Source organism: Coregonus lavaretus (assembly GCF_964263955.1).
Source record: "Coregonus lavaretus genome assembly, chromosome: 17".
Lineage (NCBI taxonomy): Eukaryota > Metazoa > Chordata > Actinopteri > Salmoniformes > Salmonidae > Coregonus > Coregonus lavaretus.
The window spans coordinates 35,564,551-35,579,300 of NC_140004.1; the positions used below are offsets into that span (position 1 = coordinate 35,564,551).

The 14,750-nt window shown below is 46.6% G+C and overlaps 1 protein-coding gene across 1 annotated transcript in view; it reads right to left on the reverse strand.

The window, feature by feature from the left end:
* Positions 1-728: 728 nt before the first annotated feature.
* Positions 729-14,750, reverse strand: part of LOC311144681 (A disintegrin and metalloproteinase with thrombospondin motifs 12-like) — a 91,341-nt gene continuing 77,319 nt past the window's right edge. Inside the window, exons 10-25 of the mRNA XM_084180759.1 lie at positions 13,507-13,651; positions 13,098-13,190; positions 12,823-12,968; positions 12,553-12,722; positions 11,883-12,016; positions 11,425-11,545; positions 6,069-6,313; positions 5,800-5,941; positions 5,404-5,530; positions 4,980-5,190; positions 3,447-4,748; positions 3,029-3,181; positions 2,618-2,794; positions 2,349-2,495; positions 2,092-2,242; positions 729-1,753 (exon numbers count right to left, since the gene is read on the reverse strand). Coding sequence (XP_084036885.1) covers positions 1,638-1,753; positions 2,092-2,242; positions 2,349-2,495; positions 2,618-2,794; positions 3,029-3,181; positions 3,447-4,748; positions 4,980-5,190; positions 5,404-5,530; positions 5,800-5,941; positions 6,069-6,313; positions 11,425-11,545; positions 11,883-12,016; positions 12,553-12,722; positions 12,823-12,968; positions 13,098-13,190; positions 13,507-13,651 — 3,580 coding nt within the window. The 3' untranslated portion in view covers positions 729-1,637. The remainder of the gene's footprint in view (positions 1,754-2,091; positions 2,243-2,348; positions 2,496-2,617; positions 2,795-3,028; positions 3,182-3,446; positions 4,749-4,979; positions 5,191-5,403; positions 5,531-5,799; positions 5,942-6,068; positions 6,314-11,424; positions 11,546-11,882; positions 12,017-12,552; positions 12,723-12,822; positions 12,969-13,097; positions 13,191-13,506; positions 13,652-14,750) is intronic.

Here is a 14,750-nt window from a genome sequence, read left to right on the forward strand (position 1 = left end):
TGAAACCAAGATTGAACTCTTTGGCCTGAATGCCAACCGTCACGTCTGGAGGAAACCTAGCACCATCCCTATGGTGAAGCATGGTGGTGGCAGCTGTGGGTATGTTTTTCAGCGGCAGGGACTGGGAGACTAGTCAGGATCGAGGGAAAGATGAACGGAGCAAAATACAGAGAGATCCTTGATGAAAACCTGCCCCAGAGCGCTCATGATCTCAGACTGTGGCGAAGGTTCACCTTACAACAGGAGGACAACAATCCTAAGCACACAACCAAGACAACGCAGGAGTGGCTTTGGGACAAGTCTCTGAATGTCCTTGAGTGGCCCAGCCAGAGCCTGGACTTGAACCCGATCTAACATCTCTGGAGAGACCTGAAAATAGCCGTGCAGCAACGCTCCCCATCCAACCTGACAGAGCTTGAGAGGATCTGCAGAGAAGAATGGGAGAAACTCCCCAAATACAGGTGTACCAAGCTTGTAGAGTCATACCCAAGAAGTCTGGAAGCTGCAATCGTTGCCAAAGGTGCTTCAAAAAAGTAAAGGGTCTGAATACTTATGCAAATGTAATATTTCAGTTTTTTAAATTGTTGCTAAAATTTCTAAAAACCTGTTTTTGCTTTGTCATTATGAGGTATTGTGTGTAGATTGATGAGGGGAAAAAACGATTTAATCAATTTTAGAATAAGACTGTAACGTAACAAAATGTGGAAAAAGTCAAGGGGTCTGAAAACTTTCAGTTGACATTTTGGTCATTTAGCAGACATGCTTATCCAGAGTGACTTACAGTCAAGTGTATTCAACTACGGTAAATAAACAACAACATATCACAGTCATAGCAAGTAAAATGTTTCTGTAACCGTTACTGAGAATGTTGTTGCTGTTCAGGCCAGCTCAGTGCAAATTTATTTATGTATTTTAAAATACAAAATACATGTATTTTAATTAAATACATTTCAAAATACAAGTATTTTGTTGTTTATTTTGATATATTGATCTTTATGGTATTTTGAAATTGTATTTTGTAATTTTTGCCAATCCCTGCTTAGAAGTGACATGCAAAATGTTCATTACATAATAGTTACCTCATCATTACTAATTTGTTTATTTTGGGGATTCATTAAGTATCAGAAGATACCCATTGTCACCTCATCTGGTCTTTGTAAATACCAGGCAAATACCAGCTGAAAGGGGGATGTAAACAAAGTGTTACCGGATGTCACCATCATTTCTGTGGGGGAACTTGGAATAGAAAACAATGTGGAAGCCGATTACACAGGTTGACATTCTGAATGACATTCATCAGTATTGGAAAGCAGGTGGGACATTGGTGAGAAGTTCACATAACTAACTCTTTAGAGGTTGTTGGAGGCCTGGGTTACCCTGGAAGAGCTGGGAAGGTGCAAGGCTGGCTAAGACAAACTGCACACAGCAGCAGTACACAGTACCATAGCTCCATGAATTTCTGCCCCATGGAGATAACGACGGTTTGTGGGGGTTATTATGATGATGATGGTGAAAAGGCTGCTGTCGGCTGATTGCACTAGAGATGAAATCCACCAATAAGATCGCAGTGTGGACGCCCTGTATGTGTGCATTTGTATGAGAGGGGTCCATGAGGCAGGTGTAGTGCGGGTCAGAGTTTACCCTCTACAGGTGACACAGCACTGTTTCTGGATGGACCTGAGGGAGCAGCGGCCCAGCAGCTTCAGCTTGTCACAGAACCGAGACGACATGCTGTTCTTCCTACACAGCGGACCTACACAACCACAACCAACACCAAGGACAGAACAGAACACTGATTTAGGTCAACTGCAATAAATAAAAAAATCCAGATCAGTTTACTACCTTGCTCAAGGGCACATCAACATATTTTTCAACAAGGTTGGCTTGGGGATTCAAACCAGCAACCTTTCGGTTACCAGCCCAACGCTCTTAACCACTAGGCTACCTGCGGTACTATACATCAATCAACAGCATATATATAAAACAAAAACAGCTTCAGTATTGCAGGAATTATTCCTTCATCTTAAGTTGACATATCCTGCTAAAGAGCAATCAGGAAGGCTAATAGGGAGTGATGTGTGTTTGTTTGACCTGTATTAGTTTTACACTCCTGCAAGTTGCATGTCCTGAGTGTGTCAGGCCTGCTGCTCTGGTCACACAGACTGTTCTCCACAGAGCTATGGTCCTCAACGACACACCGCACCACGCGATGCTGCATCCCCCTGCCACAACTCACAGAGCACTGACACACACACAGAAGACAACAGACATTACTCACACACTAGTCCCCACTGGCACACCGCACCATGCAATGCACACTCTGAACATGTAACACGCGCAAACTGTACCTTCTCCCAGTCCTGTGGGTCCCAGTAGCTGCAGGGCTGCAGGTTGCAGGTCTCTGTGTTGTTTGGCCTCTGGGTGGCGCTACAGCGCTGTGGCTCAGGGCAGTACACCAGCCGCTCCCTCAATCCACCACCACAGCTAAGAGAGCACTGGGGATGAAAGGAGTTTATATTAACAATAATATTCTAATTTAATCTTATAAATACTGGAATACTGTAGCATATGGACCAAGCCAGTCAACATGTGATAACACGTGTGTGTGTGTGTGTACCTGTCCCCAGGGGGAGGTTCTCCAGGGCTGACAGGGTTGGGGACGACAGGACAGGATGCTGGGGGGTCTGGAGGAAAGGGCTTGGCAGTGGAACGGTCTCAGTGGACGTCCCTTCTGCCCATCCACACACTGCACCTCACGCTGCCTCCTTCCCACCACCTCACATCCCTCTGGACACTACGGAGAGAGAGAGGGGGGGGGGGGGGGGGGGAGAACGAGAGAGAATGAGAGAGAGAATAAGAGAGAGTGAGAGACAGAGAGAGAGAGAGAGAGAGAGAGAGAGAGAGAGAGAGAGAGAGAGAGAGAGAGAGAGAGAGAGAGAGAGAGAGAGAGAGAGAGAGGTGGAGTATAGTCAGCTCACCATAATAAGTGACGTGTTGCTGTCTTGCATAGTTTACCCAGGATACTGACCTTGCTCCAGTTGCCACTCAGCCAGATGGCACAGGGGCGCAGGTGGCAGGTGCGAGCTGGTTCCGGTCTCTCCAGGTTGGCACAGTCTGATTCCTGCTGGGAACTACACAGCACTGGCCTCCACACTGCCCCCAGGCCACATGACGTAGAACACTGACACAGACAACAGGTGGGAAGAGAGAGAGGAAGACGGAACATCAGTAAGAGGAGGAGAGAAGGTTAAAGGGTGATTTGGTTTATTTAATTTAATTCTTATATAAAACCCTTGTTCATCAATGGAAAGTATGTTGTAAGTAAATATAGACGTGTGTCTGCCCCCATGACTGTTCATTCTTCCACCTGTGATTCTAATAAGCGAAAGGTATTGTGTCTCTATAGGGTCATCATCTCTAAGTTATCTCCAGTCTCCTGCACTCACCTCGCTCCAGTTGCCCACCACCCAGAACACATCCACGCTGATTGGCTCCTGGGCGTTCAGGTAGCTATAGTCACTGGTGAAGGTCACCAAGGGACTTTCTGGTGTCTGCTCCTGACCTTTGCCCTTTGAATGAGGGGAGGGGCCTTTAAAACGTGACGCAGGCTTCTTAGCATGTGGGCCTGGCTTTTTAGAACGTGGGGCAGCGCTGCCATTCTTGGGGGTCTCACTGGGCTTCTTCAGCTTAATGATCCTCACAGTGGGGTGGGGGGTCTCTGATGATGGACTAGTGGAGTAGGGGGCATCTCTAGTGTGGAAAGTGCCTTCTGTTGTGGGGTACAGTGCTTGTTTACGGTGGTAAGGGGCTTTGGTTGTAGTCCTCACCCCCGCTGTGTGTGCCAGGGGTGTAGGGGTGGTGTGGGGCACCATGGTTGTCCGTTGGGTGGAAGGGTTGATGAAAGGGGTGGTGTTGGGGCGAGTAAGGGGGTAGTGGCGGGTGGTCATGGCCCAGCGTCCAGTGCTGGTTTGTGGGATTGAGGGGGATGTAGTGAGGGGTAATCTGGTTGCGTGTGGGGTTGTAAGTGACGTTGTTTGGACACTTGTGTGTGGTGTGTGTGGTTTGGTTGTAGGGTGTAACCTGGTGGTGGTCACAGTGGGTGGTGATTGGTTGGGAGTCCTGAGAGAGGTTGCCGTGGTAAAAATGTCCAAATCTATAAGCCCCTCCTCCCCTGTTGTCACGACGTCCTCCACTACATAGTCATACCCCGGGGTGTACCTCACCCCCGAGTCTGGAAACACAAAACCAGCTGCACTCCCCTCCTTTATCTCGTGTTCCTCTTTTTCTCTCATGTCCCTCTCTCCGTTCTCCTCTTCAGTAGGACTGGTCGTAATAAAAAAACCTTCCTTATCCTCTACACTCCCATTCTTCCCCACTATCAGGTTCAACTCATAGTCATCTACGTTGATGATGTCAGAAGCTGTGGAGGATGGTGGGAGGGGCCTGGTGGTAGAGGTGTTGATGGGGGTTGTAGTTCTCTCAGTCACAGTGCTGGTTCTGGGTGTAGTGGTGCTTTTGGGACCCCAGGAGTGTGTAACCGGCTGCTTGGTGGGGTGTCTTTTGGGCGGGTAGACACGGCGGTATTTAGGGGGTGGTCCCGGACGTCGTCGGAGGCCTGCGCTTGGGCAGCTCTGCAGGGCGCACAGCGACTTGGAGCGAGGCATGGTTTCGATGTCACACTTTCGTTTGGGTGCGGTCAGGCAGGTGACCGTCCGGGAGCGCACGCTACCACCACATGTCACTGGGCACTGAGACGGAGAGAGATTAAATAGGTCATTAACAGAACAAGGAGAGAGACAGAGAGAGAGAGAGAGAGAGGAGAGAGAGAGAGAGAGAGAGAGAGAGAGAGAGAGAGAGAGAGAGAGACAAAACAGGCAGGATAGGGGAGATAGAGAGGAGAATGGATAGAGGCATGGACAGAAACACAGGAAGAGACAGGGTGGGAGAGAGGGAGAGAAAGGAGGAAAAGAGAACAGTACCGCGCTCCAGTTGCCCACGGCCCAGTCGGGTCCACAGGGCAGGTCGCTGTTGCAGGGCACCACAGATTTGGGTTTGAGCAGCTGTTTACAGTCCCCAGGGTGGAGCACCCTCTCCTCCCCCGCCACCGTGCGAACACACAGCACCGTGCGCTTCCTCCCCCCTCCTGAACCACAGGTGGCAGAACACAGCTGCCAGCCCCCCACCCACCACCTACCCAGGGGGAGAGGGGACAGAGTGTGAGATAGGAGCCCTGAACAAATATGTATTCTGCACCTATTATTTTCAGAAGCAAATCAGACTAAAAACAACCGTGCCAACAGTTATAACAGACAGTAATAACACCAGATACAGCAGTAATAACATAGTACTACAGTAGAAATAAGACAGGCGTTATAGAGTGGTTGTCTTAGTAAACTATGGAACCTGGCAGGGCAGTCCATGTTCTTGCACTTGCGGTGTCTGTCCTCTGGGCGGTTCTCTGGGTCACACAGAGACTCATCGACCACGCCCACCTCCAGCTCAAAACACCTGACAGGCTGCTGCTGCTCACCTGGACAGCACAGAACACAGGGAATGTTTCCGTCTGAATAATCACACTGTAGGCTATAACCCTCAATAATGTTTGACTGTCTGAATTGGAATGCAATCATCGTCCACATCATCAGAATCCAAAATCCACAACTCTTAATATCTGACAAGTTAATAGACTGACTACAAATATGCTACAAATGCAGTACGGCCGTAATATCAAAGCTGAATATGAATTTAAGAACTTGAGGGAAAAGCATATCATTCGTTGTTTAAAAGACAACCACTCACCTAGCCCACATGTGGTGCTGCAGTCTGTCCAGGCCCCATGCCTCCACCTGTACTCCGACTTGATGACCTCATTTCCTGTCTGGCGGCTCCTCTTGATGGTGTACTCGTACTTTATACCTGGGTTCTTCTCCTGGTACAGCAACTGAACAACAGGAAACGCACTCAGCTGTTAGGGTGAGTGTATCATATCTGAATCCTGATCTGGCTGGTCAATATCTAGCTGGGTGGTTTCATGTGTTTGGTGTGTATAGTTTATATGGTGTGTGTACCTGGATCATGACTGGTTGTTTGGTGGGTCCAGAGGAGGTAAGGTTCTCCAGGTTCCCACTACGCTCATAGTAGAAGGTGGCTCCGCCTGCCTTGTACTCCCCGTTCCATTGGATGATGTACTGGCCATTCAGGAAGTACTCCTCTGACATCTGACCCCGCAGAGCCAGGAAGTTCCCCGCCTCCTCCACTTCCTGGACCACAATGTCACGAGCCCCCTCTGGGATCACTCCCACGTCCACGTAGCCTGGGACAGGAGGACCGAGGAAAAGGGGAATCAGCTGTGTTAGTGCTGGGCTGGAACAAAAGCCTGCAAACCCATGGGTCCCTGGGACTGAAAAACAGAAAGTATTCATACCCCTTGACTTATTCCACATTTTGTTGTGTTACAGCCTGATTTCAAAATGGATTAAATTGATTATTTTTCAAACCCATCTACACACAATACCCCATAATGACAAAGTGAAAACATGTTTTTAGAAATGTTAGCACATTTATTGAAAATAAAATACAGAAATATCAAATTTACATAAGTATTCACACCCCATGAGTCAATAGATATTACAATCATCTTTGGTAGCAATTACAGCTGGAAGTCTTTCTGGGTAAAAGTCTCTAAGATTGTACTCTATTTGCAAATATATATTTTTTTACATTCTTCAAGATCTGTCAAGTTGGTTGTTGATCATTTGGAGATAGCCATTTGCAAGTCTTGCCATAGATTGTCAAGCTGATTTAAGTTAAAACTGTAACTAGGCCACTCAATATCGTCTTCGTAAGCAACTCCAGTGTATATTTGGTCTTGTGTTTGCAGGCACCTGGCCCGCCACAAGGAGTCGCTAGAGTGCAATGGGACAAGGAAATCACAGCTGGACAAACCTTCCCCTAACCCGGGTGACGCTGGGCCAATTGTGCGCCGCCTCATTGGTTTCCCGATCACAGCTGGTTGTAACACAGCCTGGGATCGAACCCGGGGCTGTAGTGACGCCTCAAGTACTGTGATACAGTGCCTTAGACCACTGTGCCGCTTGGGAGGCCCAACTTTATCATGCTTAAAGGGATATTCAATGTCTGCTTTTTTTTTTTTACCCATCTACCAATAGGTGTCCTTCTTTGCGAGGCATTTGAAAACCTCCCTGGTCTTTGTGGTTGAATCTGTGTTTGAAATTCACTGCTCGACTGAGGGACCTTCAGATAATTGTATTTGTGGGGTACAGAGATGAGGTAGTCATTCAAAAATCATGCTAAACACTATGATTGCACAGTGAGTGAGTCCATGCAACGTATTATGAGACTTGTTAAGCAAATTGTTACTCCTGAACTTATTTAGGCTTGCCATAACAAATAGTATTAATACATATTGACTGAAGACATTTCAGCTAAAATTTTGAAAAATAGAATTCCACTTTGAAAATATTGGGTATTGTGTGTAGGCCAGTGACAAAAAAAACAATTTAAAATTCAAGCTGTAACACAACAAAATGTAGAAAAAGTCAAGGGGAGTGAATACTTTCTGAAGGTATGAAATCATAAACCTACACCTGAAATTGTAGCAAAGCTAGAAGCAATGAAATGCAAGCAGAGGCATGATGAAGACACTGTTAAACAATCAAAACATAATGAATGGTTGCTGGGAGAGGCCAGAGCTTACAGAGAGGCCACCATGGCAGCCAGACTCTCTGTGATCTTTAATAGAGGGTGTGTGTCTGTTGGGTGGCAGGGGTGGGCTAACCCCGTCTCTGGTCTATACCAGTGTGTGTGTGGGGGGGCACTGCTCTGGCTGTGTCTCAGTTTTTTAATAGTGTGTGGATGGGTGGGGGAGGTGTTGTTGTGTGTCTGTTTGTGAGGGTAAAAGAGGGGGTAGCATTGCTTTGGATCTCAGCTCTGCCCTTTGAAGTTTCATATAGCTGAGCCGGCGGCTGTCTGGAAAGGGGGCATGCACGCACACAAACACACTCAGTGGGTGTCTGGGAGGTAAGCTTGAGATCTGGGTCTGCATTCCAAACAGAAAGCTCACTCCCTTCTCCCAGTCCTGGATGACTTGTCCTATCAGATATGAAGGCATCATGCAGCCGGGTGAAATTAGACCCACATGGTACTGTAATGGATCTACCTACTACCAACCACCACTTCCAAATGGATCCCCATTCCCTCGCCCATGCCCCAGAACTTCTTATACATCTGATAGGATTGGATAGCTAGTAGTGGTAACTTGCCCCCTGATTGGCTAGTTGGAATTGTGTGCCATACCGCTTATATCTGATGCCTTACGTCTGATCCTTTCATCTACACTATAACTGTCTGGGGGTAGGGTCTGGGGGCTATAACTGACTGGGGGTAGGGTCTAGGGGCTAGAACTGTCTGGGGGTAGGGTCTAGGGGCTAGAACTGTCTGGGGGTAGGGTCTAGGGGCTGATACTGTCTGGGGGTAGGGTCTAGGGGCTAGAACTGTCTGGGGGTAGGGTCTAGGGGCTAGAACTGTCTGGGGGTAGGGTCTAGGGGCTGATACTGTCTGGGGGTAGGGTCTAGGGGCTAGAACTGTCTGGGGGTAGGGTCTAGGGGCTATAACTGTCTAGGGTTAGGGTCTAGGGGCTATAACTGTCTGGGGGTAGGGTCTAGGGGCTTTAACTGTCTGGGGGTAGGGGCTATATGTCACGGATCCCCCCGGTACTGCTGCTCATTCCGTTCACCAGCTCCGGAGGTCTACGTCAACGGCCTTCTAGGTGTCACTGACCTGGTTCATTACCACCAACCCCGGACTGTCTTGTCTCATTAAGCACACCTGGTTCCCATTCCCCCTGATTAGTATGCGTATATACAGTGGGGGAAAAAAGTATTTAGTCAGCCACCAATTGTGCAAGTTCTCCCACTTAAAAAGATGAGAGAGGCCTGTAATTTTCATCATAGGTACACATCAATTATGACAAACAAATTGAGATTTTTTTTTCCAGAAAATCACATTGTAGGATTTTTAATGAATTTATTTGCAAATTATGGTGGAAAATAAGTATTTGGTCTCCTACAAACAAGCAAGATTTCTGGCTCTCACAGACCTGTAACTTCTTCTTTAAGAGGCTCCTCTGTCCTCCACTCGTTACCTGTATTAATGGCACCTGTTTGAACTTGTTATCAGTATAAAATACACCTGTCCACAACCTCAAACAGTCACACTCCAAACTCCACTATGGCCAAGACCAAAGAGCTGTCAAAGGACACCAGAAACAAAATTGTAGACCTGCACCAGGCTGCAAAGACTGAATCTGCAATAGGTAAGCAGCTTGGTTTGAAGAAATCAACTGTGGGAGCAATTATTAGGAAATGGAAGACATACAAGACAACTGATAATCTCCCTCGATCTGGGGCTCCACGCAAGATCTCACCCCGTGGGGTCAAAATGATCACAAGAACGGTGAGCAAAAATCCCAGAACCACACGGGGGGACCTAGTGAATGACCTGCAGAGAGCTGGGACCAAAGTAACAAAGCCTACCATCAGTAACACACTACGCCGCCAGGGGCTCAAATCCTGCAGTGCCAGACGTGTCCCCCTGCTTAAGCCAGTACATGTCCAGGCCCGTCTGAAGTTTGCTAGAGTGCATTTGGATGATCCAGAAGAGGATTGGGAGAATGTCATATGGTCAGATGAAACCAAAATAGAACTTTTTGGTAAAAACTCAACTCGTCGTGTTTGGAGGACAAAGAATGCTGAGTTGCATCCAAAGAACACCATACCTACTGTGAAGCATGGGGGTGGAAACATCATGCTTTGGGGCTGTTTTTCTGCAAAGGGACCAGGACGACTGATCCGTGTAAAGGAAAGAATGAATGGGGCCATGTATCGTGAGATTTTGAGTGAAAACCTCCTTCCCTCAGCAAGGGCATTGAAGATGAAACGTGGCTGGGTCTTTCAGCATGACAATGATCCCAAACACACCGCCCGGGCAACGCAGGAGTGGCTTCGTAAGAAGTATTTCAAGGTCCTGGAGTGGCCTAGCCAGTCTCCAGATCTCAACCCATAGAAAATCTTTGGAGGGAGTTGAAAGTCTGTGTTGCCCAGCGACAGCCCCAAAACATCACTGCTCTAGAGGAGATCTGCATGGAGGAATGGGCCAAAATACCAGCAACAGTGTGTGAAAACCTTGTGAAGACTTACAGAAAATATTTGTCTGTGTCATTGCCAACAAAGGGTATATAACAAAGTGTTGAGAAACTTTTGTTATTGACCAAATACTTATTTTCCACCATAATTTGCAAATAAATTCATAAAAAATCCTACAATGTGATTTTCTGGATTTTTTTTCTAATTTTGTCTGTCATAGTTGACGTGTACCTATGATGAAAATTACAGGCCTCTCTCATCTTTTTAAGTGGGAGAACTTGCACAATTGGTGGCTGACTAAATACTTTTTTTCCCCACTGTATGTGCACTCTGTTCCCCATTGTCCTTGTCGATTATTGTCCCATGTCCATTGGTCTCGTGAGTACCTGTGCTCTGTTGTATCGGCTTTCGTGCTACATGTTACTGTACATTGTATTACAGTTTACATACCATGTCATTGTGCACTTGTTATTACGGATCTCGTCCCGTGTATTATTTAGAGGTTTACACCTCGCTCTTTTGTTTGGGTTACATCCCTGTGTTATATATATATATATATATATATATATAGGTGTTTGTTTTGGGCTTCGTCCCTGTCGTTTTCCATGACGTACCTTATGTTGGGTAGAGTAATAAAAAAATGTTTTACGTATTCCTGCACCTGTCTTCTATCAGTATACAACGTGACACTATAACAGTCTGGGGTATGGTGTAGGGGCTATAACTGTCTGTGGGTAGGGTCTAGGGGTCAATTGGGGTTTGGGACCTCCAAAGTGCTGAGTGGAGTTATATCCCAGGTTTGAATGCAACATCAATGTGATATGTGTGGAAGAGCTGCTTGGAGATTTCTAGTAAACTACAATACTTTCCTGTTCTGCACTTTGACAACTGCTGATGTAAAAAGGTTTCTCTCTCTCTGGCTGTGAGGTCACTGAGTTCACTAGTGAGTCATTCTCTCAAAAACACAGTTGTTGGAGTCTGACAGTCAGATATGCCAAAGACAGCAAGACAAATAGCTGTACACACACACACACATTAACACAAATACACAGAGAGAGAAAGATATGCGGTCTGCAGCCAAAGACAGCAGAACAAATAGCTGTATACTCCCATACAGAGCGATGCCATGACAACCACATGGGAACAACATAATTACATAATCCTTTAGCCAGTGAGTGAAGACATTGTGGGAGATGTTTTGGGGGTTCTGGGAGGAGATGAGACTATAGGAAGATATTTATGGAGGGGCGAGGAGACTCACCGAAGCCATCCCCCCCATCAAAGGTCATCTGGACAGTCTCACAGGAGGAACCATCACCCAGACACACTCCACACTGATCCTCTAAAGCGTTAGAGTCTATACCATAGTCACAGCCCACCTCCTACAGACACAACACACAGGTCAAGATTAGATTACACATACACACACACACACACACACACACACACACACAGACACACACACACACAAACAGAATAAGGGCACCTCCAGAACCAACATAAGGTAAATGTATAAGATAATCAGATCAGAGACACACAGAGATACACAGACAGAGGAGAAAACAAACAGATTCCCTCTATCTTAACTCCAACAGGCAGAGCTTATATCTTAGATTTATCTTAGGCCACATGCTCTCTCCTCGCAGAGACAGGACTAATACCTACTCCCTCCTTCCCTCCCTCCTCTCTCTCTCTCTCTCTCTCTCTCTCTCTCTCTACCTTGCACACTCCGTTGACACAGATGCTCCTGGAGTTGTTGTTCATGAAGCAGGGAGTTCCGTCTGTCACAGCATCCAGCATCTTCTCAGAAAAATTCTCATCCACTGGACGACAGTGCAGCTCACACGGACTCGCTGGGAACCCAGGGAAGAGATGGAACCAGAGAGGGAGGGGGGAGGGGCGATGAGAGTGGGGGTGGGAGAAGATCAATAAACGAGGGGACACCAGTGCTAGTATTGAAAAGTGTAATTTCCTATAGTTTTGAAAAAGTATTAGAAATGTATGTGCTGCCCCCTGCTGCGAGATACATATAACTACAACTCCTGGAATGATGAGGCTCATAGTAATGGCTGGAACAGAATCAATGGAATGGCATCATCACACCAAACAGATGTGTTTGAAACATTTACATACATTTAAATTTTAGTTATTTAGCAGACGCTCTTATCCAGAGCAACTTATAGTTAGTGCATACATTATTATTATTATATATTTTTTTTCATACTGGCCCCCCGTGGGAATCGAACCCACAACCCTGGCGTTGCAAACCATTCCATTCCCTCCATTCCAGCCATTATCATGAGCCGTCCTCCCCTCAGCAGCCTCCTGTGCTGTCTTGGTGTGTTTACTGTGGAATGTGTGTGTGTGTGTGTGTGACTTTGGCTCTTACATGGGCTAGCCACAGGGACCCATTCGTAGAGTTCGTTCTGGTAGGGTACTGTGTCAAATTCACTACACAGCATCTCTCTGAAGGTAGGTTTGGCCTTTTGACATGGTTTGGTGTTACAGATACGGTAACGCCTCCTCTCGCCTGTACAGTACCTCCCACCAAACTCTGGTCTGAGGGAAACAAAGGACCATACATTTTAATCAAAGATGTAACAAGGGGAGGTGAAAGAAGGCGAGGAGAGGGTGAGACAGATGTGGGATCAGTTCTTACTTGGGGTTGTTACACTCCCTGTCAGCAGACTGCACCCCGGCTCCACAGGTCCTGGAACAGTGAGACCAGCTACTCCACTGTCCCCAGTTGCCATTCACTGTCTCTGGTAGCTTCCCTATGATCACACACTCCCCCGAGATACACCACTGACAGAGAGAACACACACACACGGACACACACATGAGGGACAACATACTACACACCATAGCAAAGTTGCCAGTGAAACAGTGCACCACAACATCACACACACGTACACAAACACAGCCCCAACTTACCTTCTCAGGGCCACAGCGAGTGCCATCTACGGGGGAGTCCAGTTTAGAGCGACAGGACCCATTCACTGAACACCACAGGATCTGACACACATTCTAGAAGGAAGACAAACCCAGGCTAAGTAAGTGTCCATCCAGATTCGTGTGTTGTTGTTGTGGGGTGTGTGTGTGCGTGCGTGTGTAAGTGGCAGGTAGCCTAGCGGTTACAGTGTTTGGTCAGTAAGCGAAAGGTCGCTGGTTTGAATACCCGAGCCGACAAGGTGAAAAATCTGTCAATGTGCCGTTGAGAAAGGCACTTAACCCTAATTTGATCCAGGGGTGCCGTACTAATATGGATGACCCTGTAAAACAACACATTTCTGCACCTATCTAGTGTATGTGACAAAATATTTGATTTTGATTTTGTACTCACGTCGATCTCGTGGCAGTAGGTGGCATTGGGGCCGTACTGTAGTTGGCACTGGTGCTGTGTGGTGTAGCGGACCCCCAGACGGGCCAGTGGGGTGCTCAGATCCTTCTTTGAGGGACGGTCGTTCAGACAGAAGCCCCAACCACGACTAGGGGGGTGAGAGATAATCACCTCATTCATGTTAGCATCAAACAACGACACAGAAGAGAGATAGAGAGAGAGAATGAGCAACAGAGACAGGGAGAGACAGAGAGAGAGAGAGAGAGAGAGAGCGAGAGAGCGAGAGAGAGAGAGAGAGCGAGAGAGAGAGACAGAGAGAGAGAGCGAGAGAGAGCGAGAGAGAGACAGAGACAGAGACAGAGAGAGAGAGAGAGAGAGAGAGAGATAGAGAGAGAGAGAGAGCGAGAGAGAGAGCGAGAGAGAGACATCTCTTGGCAGTAGTACTGTAGACTACTTTATCACTGACCTCAACCCAGAGTCTCAGAGAGTTCACAGTCAGCCCACTGACACCCCTATCAGACCACAGCAAACCCACAGTCTACAATACTCAATCATGAGGCATCAAAGCTAAAGGAACTGAATAATATTAAGAAATGCTATAGATAGAAGGAAAGTAGTGTCGAAACCTACCAAAAAACAATTAGGCAACAACAAATTCAATCCCTTTTAGACAACTTCCTGGACAAAACGTTCCACTGTAATAGTGAAGGTGTAAAATTGGCAGTAGAAAACCTGAACAGTATATCAGACCTCTCAGCTTCCCTATCAAATCTAAAAATCTCTAACAGAAAACCGAAGTTTGGTTTGATGAAGAATGCAAAAACCTAAGAAAGAAATTGAGAAACCTATCCAACCAAAAACATAGAGCCTACGCCTTCACTATGGTGAATCACTAAAACAATACAGAAATACACTACAGAGAAAAAAAGGAACAGCTTGTCAGAAATCAGCTCAATGTAATTGAAGAACCACTTCTGGGAAAATTGGAAAACACTAAACAAACAACAACACGAAGAGCTATCTATCCAAAACGGAGATGTATGGGTAAACCACTTCTCCAATCTTTTTGGCCCTATAACAAAGAACAAACAGCAAAAAAATATACATGATCAAATGCAAATCTTAGAATCAACTATTAAAGACTACCAGAACCCACTGGATTCTCCAATTACATTGAAGGAACTACAGGACAAAATACAAACCCTCCAACCCAAAAAGGCCTGTGGTGTTGATGGTATCCTCAAAGA